Consider the following 12,654-nt stretch of genomic DNA (forward strand, 5'->3'; position numbering starts at 1 on the left):
AACTGATGAAGGCACCGTGTATCAAAGCAACACTGGCTTATGGGGAACTAGAGCGAGACACCATCTCTCTTTCTTGTGCACCTCTTCTATCCCTCCCTCCACTCGTTTTAATCTGTCTGTTCCTGTGTGAGGCGCAGATCAAACACTCTTGACTAGAGTGTGTGTGTGTGTGTGTGTGCGCGTGTATGTGCGTGACTTGATGAATCTGTGCAAGTTAAAGGACCACTGTGCGAGTTTGTGTTCAGTCGTTCTATTCTCATTTTGTTCAATTTTCTTCTTCCCCCCTTTCTGTCGACTTTTCCTGTTTGTGTTGGCTCTATTTCATTGTTGTGTTGTTTGTCATGTGTTGCCCAGTTCCAACTTGCAATCTTTTCCAATACATCTATGGAAGCGTGAATCTCTCATCCTGTTGTTTTACGGCAACTTGACTTTGTTCTCTGCTCAATCTTCATACTTTTGTTTTCAGTTTTTTTTTTTTTTTTTTTTGCTTTGGTCCCATGAATCCTCCCCAAGCCACACAGGTGAAATCATTTCTCCAGCTTTTCTCCACCACCACAACAATTTGATTATTCTTCTTATCAGGCACCCTGTTTTTTTCCCCCCCTGACTTTCACACAAAGTTATTGTGTTGGTATACAGTGTCTTTGCAGACATATTGTTGTTTTACTTATCTGCCATGAACTTATTTTAAAAGCATGATTGAGTCATGCTCGCAGGAAACGCTAAACATGCTGAAACAGAGTTTTACAGACAGAGAAATTGACACCGCATTCAAAACCTTACAAGCAGCATTTCAAGTTCTGTGGTCACCATCACACTTTGTCTTTGCCCTCACCGATACCCTTATCATATGTGGTGGCATCGCGAAAACCTCCTTAAGATGAAGTCTTATATATTGAAATTACATGGCGGTTTGCCATTCAAGTTTTTGCGCAAATTTAGAGGCACAATTTCCCTGATCTACATTTGAGGTTCCAATTTTTGAATGTTGACAAAAGTAAATAAATATACAAACATTTATAAATAATATCAGAATAGAATATAGAATATACATAGAATATTGATCAGACTCAGTGTATTGTTAACGATGACAAGTAAAGACAACAAATGATTGAATATATGAATTACGTTCACGTTTGTAGTGCAAAGAGTATCTCATGTCGCCATTGGGTCTAGGTGGAGCAGTCCAGCGAGCTCGTAGTGACCGAGAGCTGTGGTTGGTCAATTCTAGCAGTATTGGGCCTTCTGGGGCCATCTCTAGTGTGCGTACTTCCACCTGATTAAAAAACAAAAACACAAATGGGTTAAAATGAAGATACACAATGTATCCTAACCACCACCTGTTAGTAAGCAGAATTATGTTGAAAAAAATTATGTTAAAAACCTTCGCCAAAATCCCTCAACATCCCCCCCAGCTCCTCTTAGATTCAATGCATTCATAAATCATAAAATTAGAGATATAAAAGTAGATGTGTTTGCCTTACTGATTCTTCTCCATTCTTCACAATCCCTCCTTTTCTTTCCTCTATTTTTGCTATTCTTGACCCCCCCAACCCCCTTTTTCATTGTGTCCTCTTCCACTCCACCTGCGTCAGCTGTTTTTGGCACGTTGGACTAAATATGGCGCCCGTATTGGAAAAATGCCCCAAAATACGGCCCGTCGTCAGAGGCATCGTTGAGCAAGGAGTGACATTTCCCAGCAAATGTCACTGTCGTCACGCCGACCCTCGTTATTGAGCTGAGAGAATCGATCACCTTTATGACACCCGGCAGCACGCGCATGCACACGAATGCGCACACGTTTTATAATGCTTTCAGTAAGAATACCTATATTGCAGCTTTATTGTGTTTAGTGATCAAGGGATGAATATGCACACATTATCTGACACCACAGCATGAGGTATAATAGTGAGCTGTATTAAAATATACAGTTACAAAGTTAATAATCAGTTTAAATTGAAGGTGACAGAAAATAGGAATATTTGAAAAATCAGTACGATGTGTACACTGTTATAAATATTAATAAATTAAATAAATAAAAAACCCACTGTCATAATAATCTTCTTTGTGCTGACAAGATGAATCATCACGTACGTTGCATGTTATGGATATGAGCCAGTTACTTCTCACTCACCATTGGTCCCTTGCCACAGCCACGCGCCGTGCACGCCTGCAGCCTGAGTACGTGCCTGCTCCATGGGGAAAGATCCTTCACCACAAAGAAACTCTGAGAGGAACTGGCGTTTGATATAAGAGCACTGTCCATCCAAAGGCCGTAGCTGGTTATGATACCTGATTAAAATAAATAAATAAAATGAAATAAAGAATGACTAAATGGTGATTGTAAATGGCGATTGATTTAGCAGGTCTGTGATTGGCTAGTGACCAGTTCAGGGATAGCTGGGCTTGGCTCCAGCTCACCCTTGCCCCCAATGAGGACTATAGTGTTATACAAAATGGATGGATGGATGGATGGATGGATGGATGGATGGATGGAGTTTCTAGCCATCTCTCTCTAGCATCAGTCAGTTGTAGTCACTGTGAGCAAACTACATGAAAGTCAGTGTTGTGATTTTGGATCTCAGGCCTGTACTATGAAAAGTGAAAGTGGGCCTTCGGACGTATGATTCAAAGACAAAGACAGCACTAACGCAACCAAAAGATTTAAAAAAAATAAATAAATGAATAACCTGAGAGAGCCTGCCATGAAGTGTGTGTGCCCACACAGGTACACTGCAATATATACACAGACACGAGATACAGTACAAGGCCATGCACGCATACACGCCAGCCCAATAATTACATTACATTACCTCCACCTAATAAAAAAGGAAATGGCACCCAAATGTACTTTTCCGTAATAAAAATGCATACTGGGGGGCTCAAAAGATCAGTGGTAAGAACTAAAAGTCTATTCTGCTTTAATCATGTGTGGGTTTTATTATTGCTCAATACAGATACACACACCTATCAGGAAAATGAAGACACAAAAACCCTGTGGACACCAGTTACATCAGGGGAGCTCTTAATGTGGCCAATCGCATGCATGCGAGGGTGCACGTGTGTTTGTGTGCGCGGACGCGGTGTGTGTGCGTGAATAAGCCCATATCGGTATAGGCTGTAATAAAGACAGGTTGGGAAATGAAGCAGCGAATGCATAACAGGCTTATTTCCCCTCTTTGTCTGCGTGTTGCCCCGACCTAATCCCCGAGAGGATTATCCCCCACAAATCCCTGCGGAATTGGGGAGAAGGAGGGGAGAGAGAGACAGGACGAGTGAGGGAAAATAATACAAAATCTCACTCCTCTGTAACCCATCACCATTGTCATTGTCATTTCTTGATGCAAAAAAAAAAAAAAAAAAAGGGCGTTGCGCTCCTCTAAGCACAAAAAAAAACTGAAAGCTTATTAACAATGAGAAAATCAGGTAATCATGATTAAGTGTCTCCCTTGTTATACATTTCTGTCATCAGATGAGGAAAGCTTTAAGTAATTTACCCTGGCTAATATGCGCACACATCACAGGGTTTATGGAGCGAAATGCACTCATGTGGCATTAAGCGTTAAAACACACACAATTCACACATTATGGAATTACACATACTTTAACGAGCATGGCAATAACATTTGATAATATGTGGCAGTGCATTTCTATGTAGGAGAATATGAAATTGGCTGGCAAATCCTCACATGGCTTCCCTCACTCAATTCATTTATTTTCGTTATCACAACATAGTCAGCGCGTCGTGAACATATCAGTGTATTGTGTGCTAAGTGGTGTTAGCCAAAACTACAGTAGACCTTAAAAGTGGATATCATACTGTAAAATTAATTGGGTTCATAAATTCTGAGAGATCAGATGGATCAGAACCAAAAGTGGCGCCTTCATAGGTTCGCTATAAAATGAAAACAATTACAGTATCTCTAAATAGTAAGCATTTATTTATTTATTTATTTTTAATCAAAAAATCCTTAATAATAATTAATAATTTTGGAATGATTTTCAAAAACAAACCCACAATGTATGGAGACACGTTTTTTACTGGAGAGCGACAGATACATAATATCCTAAACAAACCTTCATTTAGTAACCACCGAGGAAATAATGTCACAAATGACAGTTCCATCATGAAAACAGTGGTAAACAATTTGTTTTTACAGAGACCAATTATGTTATGGATTCTTGTACAAACTGAAATATTTGTGAAAGGTATTCAAGCTGTTTATTCCATAATTTTGCTTCTAAATGCTGCTGCTTTTCATGCAGTCAGCTCGGGTTCAAGTCCCGGTCAGTGCCCTAATACCATGGCACTGCCGGTCCCAGCCCGGATTTAAAAAAAAAAAAAAAAAAAAAAAAAAAAGGGGGTAGGTTGCCTCAGGAAGGGCATCTGGTGTAAAAACTATGCCAAACAAAGCATGTGAGTGACACGTAAAGGCGACACCTGATGGGAAAGGCCGAAAGTTGCAACATTGCATAATCGTGCATACTGACGTACAAATGGCGAACAAATATTGGCGGTTGTTTTAAAAAAAAAAAAAAAAAAAAAAAAAAAAAAAAAAAAAAAAAAAAAAAAAAAAAAGCTCATAGTTCATAATATTGTGCTTAGTCTCAAGTTTTTAAAGGTGGGTATTTTGTACTTGGATAAAATAATGTGGATATTTGAGGATTTTGCATTTAAAATGTGTTTTTACTCAATTAAATGTTGGTTACATTCAAAATAAAGACTAAATATGTTTTAATTGAACTAAACTCAAAATTCAGAAGACTGCACAGGCAATGTATAATTGAAACTACAATCCTCATGAATGGCCCCGGTTCTCATTCAAAGTACATAAACCAGGTCTGTGGCAAACAAATTTGAATTGGCTGCAAGTAGACTGGATGCCGTTAAAAAGTAAGAGACAGAGGGAGAGGGGAGAAAAGCAGATGCTGCGAGGGTAAGCGCTTCCAGCCTGCAGTTCTCTTCTCAGTCAAAAGGGAGCACTTTTCCTCCACTTAAAGGAGCAAAGGGAGGCAGCGCACTCTTCTCGCTCTGAGTGTCTGTCAGTTTCCTGCATGACGCTCTATGGTCTCTTTTTCCACAATCCTATCGGTTTCTCTCTCTCTCTCTCTCCTTACCTCAACCCTGATGTGCATTCATATGAGTTGAGTTGAATGTGTGTTTTACCATGGACTGGATTATGATTGCATGCATAATTGTATTTCATTATCATTGTGGGAATGCCGATTCCACATTACTTACAGTATTTGCACAATTTAACGTTTAATATTAACTTTTCCCCATTCATTTTCAATGGGACAGATATTGAACGTTTTCTAAGTATCACTTTTCACACCCACTTCCATCCATTCATATAACTTATCATCATTACCAGGTGTCTGATACTGCTTGGTGGCACAGTTGGAAAAAGTCAATTTCCCAGTAACCAGGAGGTCATAATTTCATAATTTATCTCTCAATTTACTTCATAAGCATTCCACATGCATTCAAAATATTAGCATTCAGCTTTCAGCATTCCCACGCAATTTCTCCAGAAATAATTGCACTTAGTCTAGTTTCAGTGTATTATTTTCCATCCACCACACCCTTTCAAAAAAAAAAAGAAAAAAAAAGAAAAAAAAAAAAAAAAGAAAAGAAAATCATGGAGACAGAAAAAAAACATATACAAAATACATATTCATATGTTGAGCTAACTGTATTTGCATATATTGCAAAAAGGGCATGTATATCCTCACCATTTGGAGTATCAGGAGCTGTCCAGCTGACGTTCAGAGCATATGGGGACAAAGGGGCGACTAGTGGCGCTGGGACATTCTCTGGGGTGCTTTCCTCAGTTACAGCCTGAGCAGCGGGGCTTCGGGTGCAGCCGCCGCCTGTGCAAGCCTGAAGTGCACACACAAAACTCATTGAAGAATTCAGGAGGCGCTGTGAAAGTAAGGATCCAAAACAAATCGAAAAGACTCACGGCCACTGTGACGGTGTAGGCCGTGCCAGGAGTGAGGTTGCGGAGCGTGTGGTCTTCAACAAGTTCGGAGCTGTTGTGGACACGGGTGGGCTCTGCCCCATCTTGTGAGACGAAGATGGAGTAGAACTCCAGCACACCATTGAGCTGAGAGGGGCGAGACCACCTGGTGAAGGCGAGAAGAACCAACATACATCTTAGACTGTACAGCTGTAGATAGCTATTTTTTTAAAGTTTGCCTTTTCACTGTGCTTCATGCTGTATAATTGGACTGTGAAAGAACACAAAGTGTTGGTTTGCAGCTTAATAATTCATGTATATCCATGGGTAGGGTTTTATCTTGCTAAGTTTTTTGTGGCTGCTTGTTTCACATCTTTAGAATCTGTAAACTGGACTTCAGTAGAAAATGTGCTAAAAATGATTCATTTTTACTTTATGCCGATTTTGAACATGGTGATAAATTCCAACTGCTGCGAGGAGAACACAGCAAGTAAATAATCTATCAAGGTATAATATAAATAGACCTGAAATTCATGTAAGCCCTCCCAAGAAGGTGGTGTTAACAAAGGGGCGGCAATTTCAAAATGTGATAAATTCCTTTCTTGGTTCCTTCCTTTAGACGCCGGTTGTGGGATGACTGATGAGCGTGTGTTAGCACACAATTAGCCGCTCTGACTAATCTATCACATTCTTTATAAGATTTATACTCTGTCGATTGGCACTGTGATGTACGACCACTTTTCAAAAGCTCAATCAAAGGCAAGTTGGAACAATTCTAGAGTCTAAATTGATTGTACAAACGGTTTTGGAAAACTGACGGTTTTAAAGAGCTGGGACATGATTACATCTAAAGGAAGTGAACATTCATGTGTTGGTCTTCATTTTGTAGATTTGAGATCTATACAGTAGATGCAGCAGATTTGAATTTAAACCCAAGATTAATGGGAGTCAATTCACACCAAACACCATTTAAAGTGCCTCTGGTTAACCCCAAGTATATTTCAGAAGTTCTAGTAGGCTTTTCAGACTTTTTTTTTTTTTTTTTAAATCAAAACAGAAGCCTGAAGATTTTGTGCTAACACTGACTGGTATTGGCATTTCAAACTGTACATAATTCTCTACGTGTTGTCCCAGATCCAACTGAAGCAAAACCAGCCTCAAAGCATTATACTACCACCACCAAGCTTTAAGTAGTCAGTTTAGTGAAGAACAGTCTTTTATGTGCTCCAATCATAGCTTTTGGAACCGAAGCCAAAAAGTTGAGTCTTGGTTTCATCAGACCAGAAAACATTTTCCCACATCTGAGTTGAGAGATTTTGTTCATGTTTGATTGAACCATGATTGAACTTCACCATCCATCCATCCATCCATCCATCCATCCATTTTCTTGACCGCTTATTCCTCACAAGGGTCACGGGAGGTGCTGGAGCCTATCTCAGCTGGCTTTGGGCAGCAGGCGGGGTACACCCGTATTAGACCATCTGAAATTTAATTGGTGTTAATTACTAACTCCCATTTATATCCCTGTAGTTGTGCATACTTGTGCATCCACATTATTTCTGTAAGTTCTTTTGCTTCCACTCTGAAAAAAAAAAAGAGAGATATTTTTTTCAATTGAGTTAAACAGGCCACATTAATGAAAGGATACGTTTTGTAATCAGTTATCTTTCCCTCATTTTTATAATATCACAGAACACTGGCATTGAAACAGCGGTGTGTATACTTTTTATAACCACTGTATAACAGACTCCTCTCTTGTGGGAAGATGTATAGCAAGACTGGTGACTGTGTATCTGAGAATGTTTGTCCATTCATTCAGAAAAGCATACACATACAGCACGTATACACAAAAAGCTTCATGTTTTCTCTGTGCAAATATCTTTCTGCGCGCGCGTATGAATGCATTTGTGTCAGGCATTGTGAGCTGAGGGCAGAGGATAAATCTGCTGATATTGCTTCATCCCGATCCCGGAGCCTCCCTCAACCTTTCTCACAGTCTCTTACCCTCACTTCCTTACATTTTTTGCATTTGCATCCTCTTTTTTTTTTTTTTTTCCCTCCTTCTCTTCAAGCTCTCAATTAATCACTTATACCTTTCCCTCTCTTCATTTTTCTCATAAATGCACATTTCTGCCTTTCTCAGCCTTTCTCACAAACACAACAGGGAAATATTGACCACGTGTGATCTTTCAACCTCTGCCTGTTGCCAATGTGCTAACAAGGCAATACACACTCCTTCCCACAGCAGGTGAATTTACAGCTGAAAACAGTTTAAATACTCACGGTACAGCAAAATTCTCTGTTGTACAAATGGCAGTGCTGCTTTTTTTGTTAAAACGGAACCATTTTAAAGACAAAAATGTCCGAGACGACTATCTAAGAAGTTTGCACTATAAGTGCGGACAGATTCAGGTTCCAACTACAGTCATACAAATTCAATTAACTATTATGTTTAAGCAACATTTTAACATCGTTAAATCTCATACATACTCTCACACTTGATGGAGACAAGCAATTTTAAATTAACAGGATTCATTTCTAAATATTTTTAAAACTTTACAATTCAGCTCGTAAGAAATACTGTAGACGAAATATGCAACTACTGTACTGCATTTGTGATTCCTTTTGTAAGTCTTTTTCATTTGTTTCTGTGACAACAGCTTGTCGTGGACACACCACACTCGTAAACACGAACACAATGTCCGGCGACATTTTCAAATGACCAGGACGGTAAAAGGTGTAAGAGATTTATCTTCCTCTCTCTAGAGAGGAAAGGTCAAGTGCAGTGTGTCAAGTGAATATTCTGCATGGTAAACACAACTTCAGAAGGTCACCAGAGCGCTGCTGCCCTTTCGCTCCTACAGTATGTGCTACTGATGCCTTTATTGTTGTTCCATTCTTTCATGCAGTGGAATTTTGAGAATGTGTCAACAACAGTGAGCGCTTACTCCACCAGAATGGTCCGCGAGTCGAGCAAGGTCAGAGTTGGCGCTCGTAGCGGCCCGGGAGGAAGCTGGGAGGTCAACATTGTGACCTTTGAACTGTTGGTGCATCCCGCAGCAGTGCATGCAGACAGCAGCAGGACGTGAGCAGTGTAGACGCCAAGCCCTGAAATGCAGCATGAAACAGACAGAGGATGAGTGATGGCAGAGTTTCATGAAACAAATCCAAGCATGACAAGAAAGCTACACTCAATAGCCACAACATTAGGTACTCCTGCTGCAATAAGACAAAAGCTGCATTAAAATGTCCGCCTTTACAATGACAATAATCTGGTATGTTTTCCACACTAACCCATATCCAAAATTAACCAAATTGCAGCCCCAGAATAAATGCAGTAAAATATTCCAGAATATCCCTTGTTGCCTTTGTAATTGTTTCTCTTGGTGTGTCACAGGCCCGCTGCTCCTCTTGTGCATACTGTATAATTACTGTCCATAATCCTTGCAATCAGTGTGAACATCAGACACATTATTAAACCAGTATGAATGATATGTCTCTTGCCTTCTTTGACCCAAATAGACACGCACACACACAGTGTATGAATCTGAACGTTCACATTTAAATTCAAGATCGGGGATAATTTACTCTTATCAAATTCATTATATGAAGACACTCGAGTGGCTTTATGCGAGGACATTCTTACTGTTGTGGGTTCGTATACCTATGAGAGCTTCTGCATATTATAAATATTGTATGTCTCACTATGTCTTTATTTGCATCTCAAGTCTCTGTGGTCGCGCGCGTGTTTTGTACCCTCTTTAAGTCTCTTTGGTGAACATTTTCAAGGCAAATTGTGCGTTGGCAATTGTGCCACGAGTGTTCTTTGTTTCTCCGCCGCCGCAGTTTCAAGTGTGTGTATTTTAAAGTGCTATTCCCATGGTAAGAACAGAGATGCTCGATCTGCTCTTTCAAATGCAAATAACCTTCTCCATTTTGCTTTTCGTCACTCTTCCCTCTTTTCCTTTTTACACTAAGGCTGCGTCCCGAGGCTGAGACACGCATACACACACACACACACAGGCACACGCTCGTTACTGCTCTCCGCTTACCAGTAATGTTGTGGCATCTCCCGTCCCCGCTGTAGACCATTTGGTTATTCTGATAGAGACGGTGCTGTGTAATGACGCCATTGGGCCTATCAGTGGCACAAAAAAATTGAGATGGGAGCTATAAAAGAACATTATTCAGTAGTTAATACTGTATAAAATATTGGCTTTTATATGCTATAAAATTATTCTTCATACATTTGGGGAAATGATCCAAAGGTAAAATAAAAAACAAAAAAAACAGGCAAGCAGAAGATGATACTATACTGTACTATATGTTTTTCCACACCAAGACAAAATAATTGCAATGTTTTTATGTACTAACAAGAACCCTTTAATTTTAATACCGATCTGGAACACAATGAATATTGAATAAATATTGGTGACTAAGGTGGGTATCTATAAAAGTCTATGTGACACTAATGAAAATTAGCATAGCTTAGCTTAGCCTTCATGACAGTTTGAGCTGTAATGTGCGATATTCAAGGTACTTTATAATTTTGTTCTTTGCAGTACAGTGTACACTCACAGCATGCATTAGCCAGTCGTCACATATTTGACCAACTATCGAATGCTCAGAAAGCCACAGATCTGTAACATGAAAAAACAAGCTAAAATTGTGTGTGCATTGAGGTGTGCACGTTACCTTGCTGGAGCTCTCCATGTGACGAAAAGAGCTGAGGGTGATGACAGTGCAGTTGGAGCTGAAACAGCATCAGGAGCTGAAGATAAAGAATGATCAATATTTTCATAAGATGTATGGTTCTGGGCAAATAAAAAAAAAAAATAGCAAAAATATACACTGTATGAGAAAAGTTCAAGGACTGGTGTCACAAAACAAAAAACAAAAAACAATAAACACATAATCCCCAAAGTCCCATTGCTAAAACTGTGAAATGTTTCAAAATGTATCTGAGCTTTTGGGGAAGTGAGTTAAATGTTTGTTGTGTTTGTACATTTGGATATGTTCATTCTCTAACTAAGACTGTACAGTATCTTAACTCAAGACTCAGTGTAAATCAATATTAATCTTTTTTTCCCCTCTTTTACTTCAAATTGATTTTTGCTACATCTGCGCTGACCCCAACTGTCACATTATCCCCCCAACAAGGCACGCTGGTCCCACAACAGATTAATGAAGAGGCTAAGAAATGAAGAAAAAAAAAAAACTGTACTTGACTGTGCCATTCAGGAAAGCGACATAACTATCCTACGTGTCCCTTGCTCCCTTGTAAAGTGTCTCATTCAATCCTGCTTCCGCCATTCCATTTGTCCTCATTTTCCAGCTCCTGTTTATTTCATTCGGATCTGTCACTCCTCTTTGTCTCACTTCTTTCCCCCCCCCTCATACAAGTACAAATGTCTGTCACTGAGGAGACCAGATGTGTGTGGGTGCGTGTACGCGTGTGCCTCTTTGGTGAAGTGTAAAAAGTTAAAAGCAAACTACAGCTAACAGATGGAGGAAAAAAAAAAAAATCATTCAGTTAATGTGTGTTCGTCTTACTGTCATCGTACCTTCCTCTGGGGTTTTGAGGACTGATCTCAAATCAGTAACATCTGAGTTGTCATTGCCAATACTCTCTGTACAGCCAGTCACAGTGCACGCACTTACAGTGACCACATATTGAGTGGACGGCGTGAGACCGGACAACACACCTGGAAAAGAAGGGCATCCATTTTTTACTATAAGTGGCTTTCATAGAGGAGTAATGAATCATTTAATTAAACGTAAATTGATATAAATTTAGAAAGCTGTTGTTTAAAAACCTTTATTCGTCTTTATTTTCTGACAGGCAAATGTAGCACGACACTTTTGTCATTATCCAACAAACATATTATATATAAAAGTAAGCTCCCAGTCAATAGCTAATAAACACTAGACTAAGTGCAATTTCTGAAGAATTTGCTGTACTTGGAATGCTGAAAGTTGAATGGTAATATGATGTAATATGATTTATGAAGTAAATTGAAAGATGAATCATGTGAAAATTACAAAGTTTTAATTGAAGTTGAGAGATGCATGAATAAAAAGAACTGAGCAGTATCACAGAGATGGTAATGATGATCAGTTGTATGTATGGAAGGGGGCGTGGAAAGTGGGACTTAGAAAAAGTTCCATGTCAGTCCCATTGAAAATAAATGGGGAAAAATTGATATTTGACGTCAAATTGTGCGAGTACTGTAAGTAATGTGGAATCAGACGATATATACCCCGGAATGCGTGAATTTTTGAAGCAAGTTGAAATTTGAACGGTGTAAATCGGAAGTATTATGTGGGAGTTGTTTCTCGGCAAAAAAAGTGAGGAGAATAAAAATCCGATTAACATATGTGGGACGCTTTCAGCATTCGCAAAACTAAACCACACTAATTTGTGCCGGCCTAACTACATGTATTAAACTATCCCCCTGTGTGTGTCTTGTTCTCGAGGCTGATGTCAACAGGTACTTTGATCATCAGCTCACTGTGACGCTGTTGCTATGTAGAAGTACTGCAGTTGGCAAGTGGAGTGTCCTTTTTATTGTTTTTTTTTTTTTCTGTCCCCATCCACTTTTTCACTGTTATCCCCACTCATCCTCAGTCAACCTCTACTTGTCTGATGGAGCCTCGCTCTCCCTTTCTCTCTCCCTCTCTCTTTGCCGCC

General features: G+C 39.5%; 1 protein-coding gene across 1 annotated transcript in view; it reads right to left on the bottom strand.

Moving 5' to 3' along the window:
- The window catches only part of ush2a (Usher syndrome 2A (autosomal recessive, mild)), a 158,258-nt gene that overhangs the window by 80,771 nt on the left and 64,833 nt on the right, over window positions 1–12,654 (bottom strand). The window contains exons 39-46 of the mRNA XM_077519899.1: window positions 11,528–11,668; window positions 10,659–10,734; window positions 10,016–10,101; window positions 8,912–9,071; window positions 5,967–6,129; window positions 5,737–5,884; window positions 2,135–2,292; window positions 1,129–1,276 (exon numbers count right to left, since the gene is read on the bottom strand). Coding sequence (XP_077376025.1) covers window positions 1,129–1,276; window positions 2,135–2,292; window positions 5,737–5,884; window positions 5,967–6,129; window positions 8,912–9,071; window positions 10,016–10,101; window positions 10,659–10,734; window positions 11,528–11,668 — 1,080 coding nt within the window. The remainder of the gene's footprint in view (window positions 1–1,128; window positions 1,277–2,134; window positions 2,293–5,736; window positions 5,885–5,966; window positions 6,130–8,911; window positions 9,072–10,015; window positions 10,102–10,658; window positions 10,735–11,527; window positions 11,669–12,654) is intronic.

This window comes from Festucalex cinctus, chromosome 4, assembly GCF_051991245.1.
Source record: "Festucalex cinctus isolate MCC-2025b chromosome 4, RoL_Fcin_1.0, whole genome shotgun sequence".
NCBI lineage: Eukaryota > Metazoa > Chordata > Actinopteri > Syngnathiformes > Syngnathidae > Festucalex > Festucalex cinctus.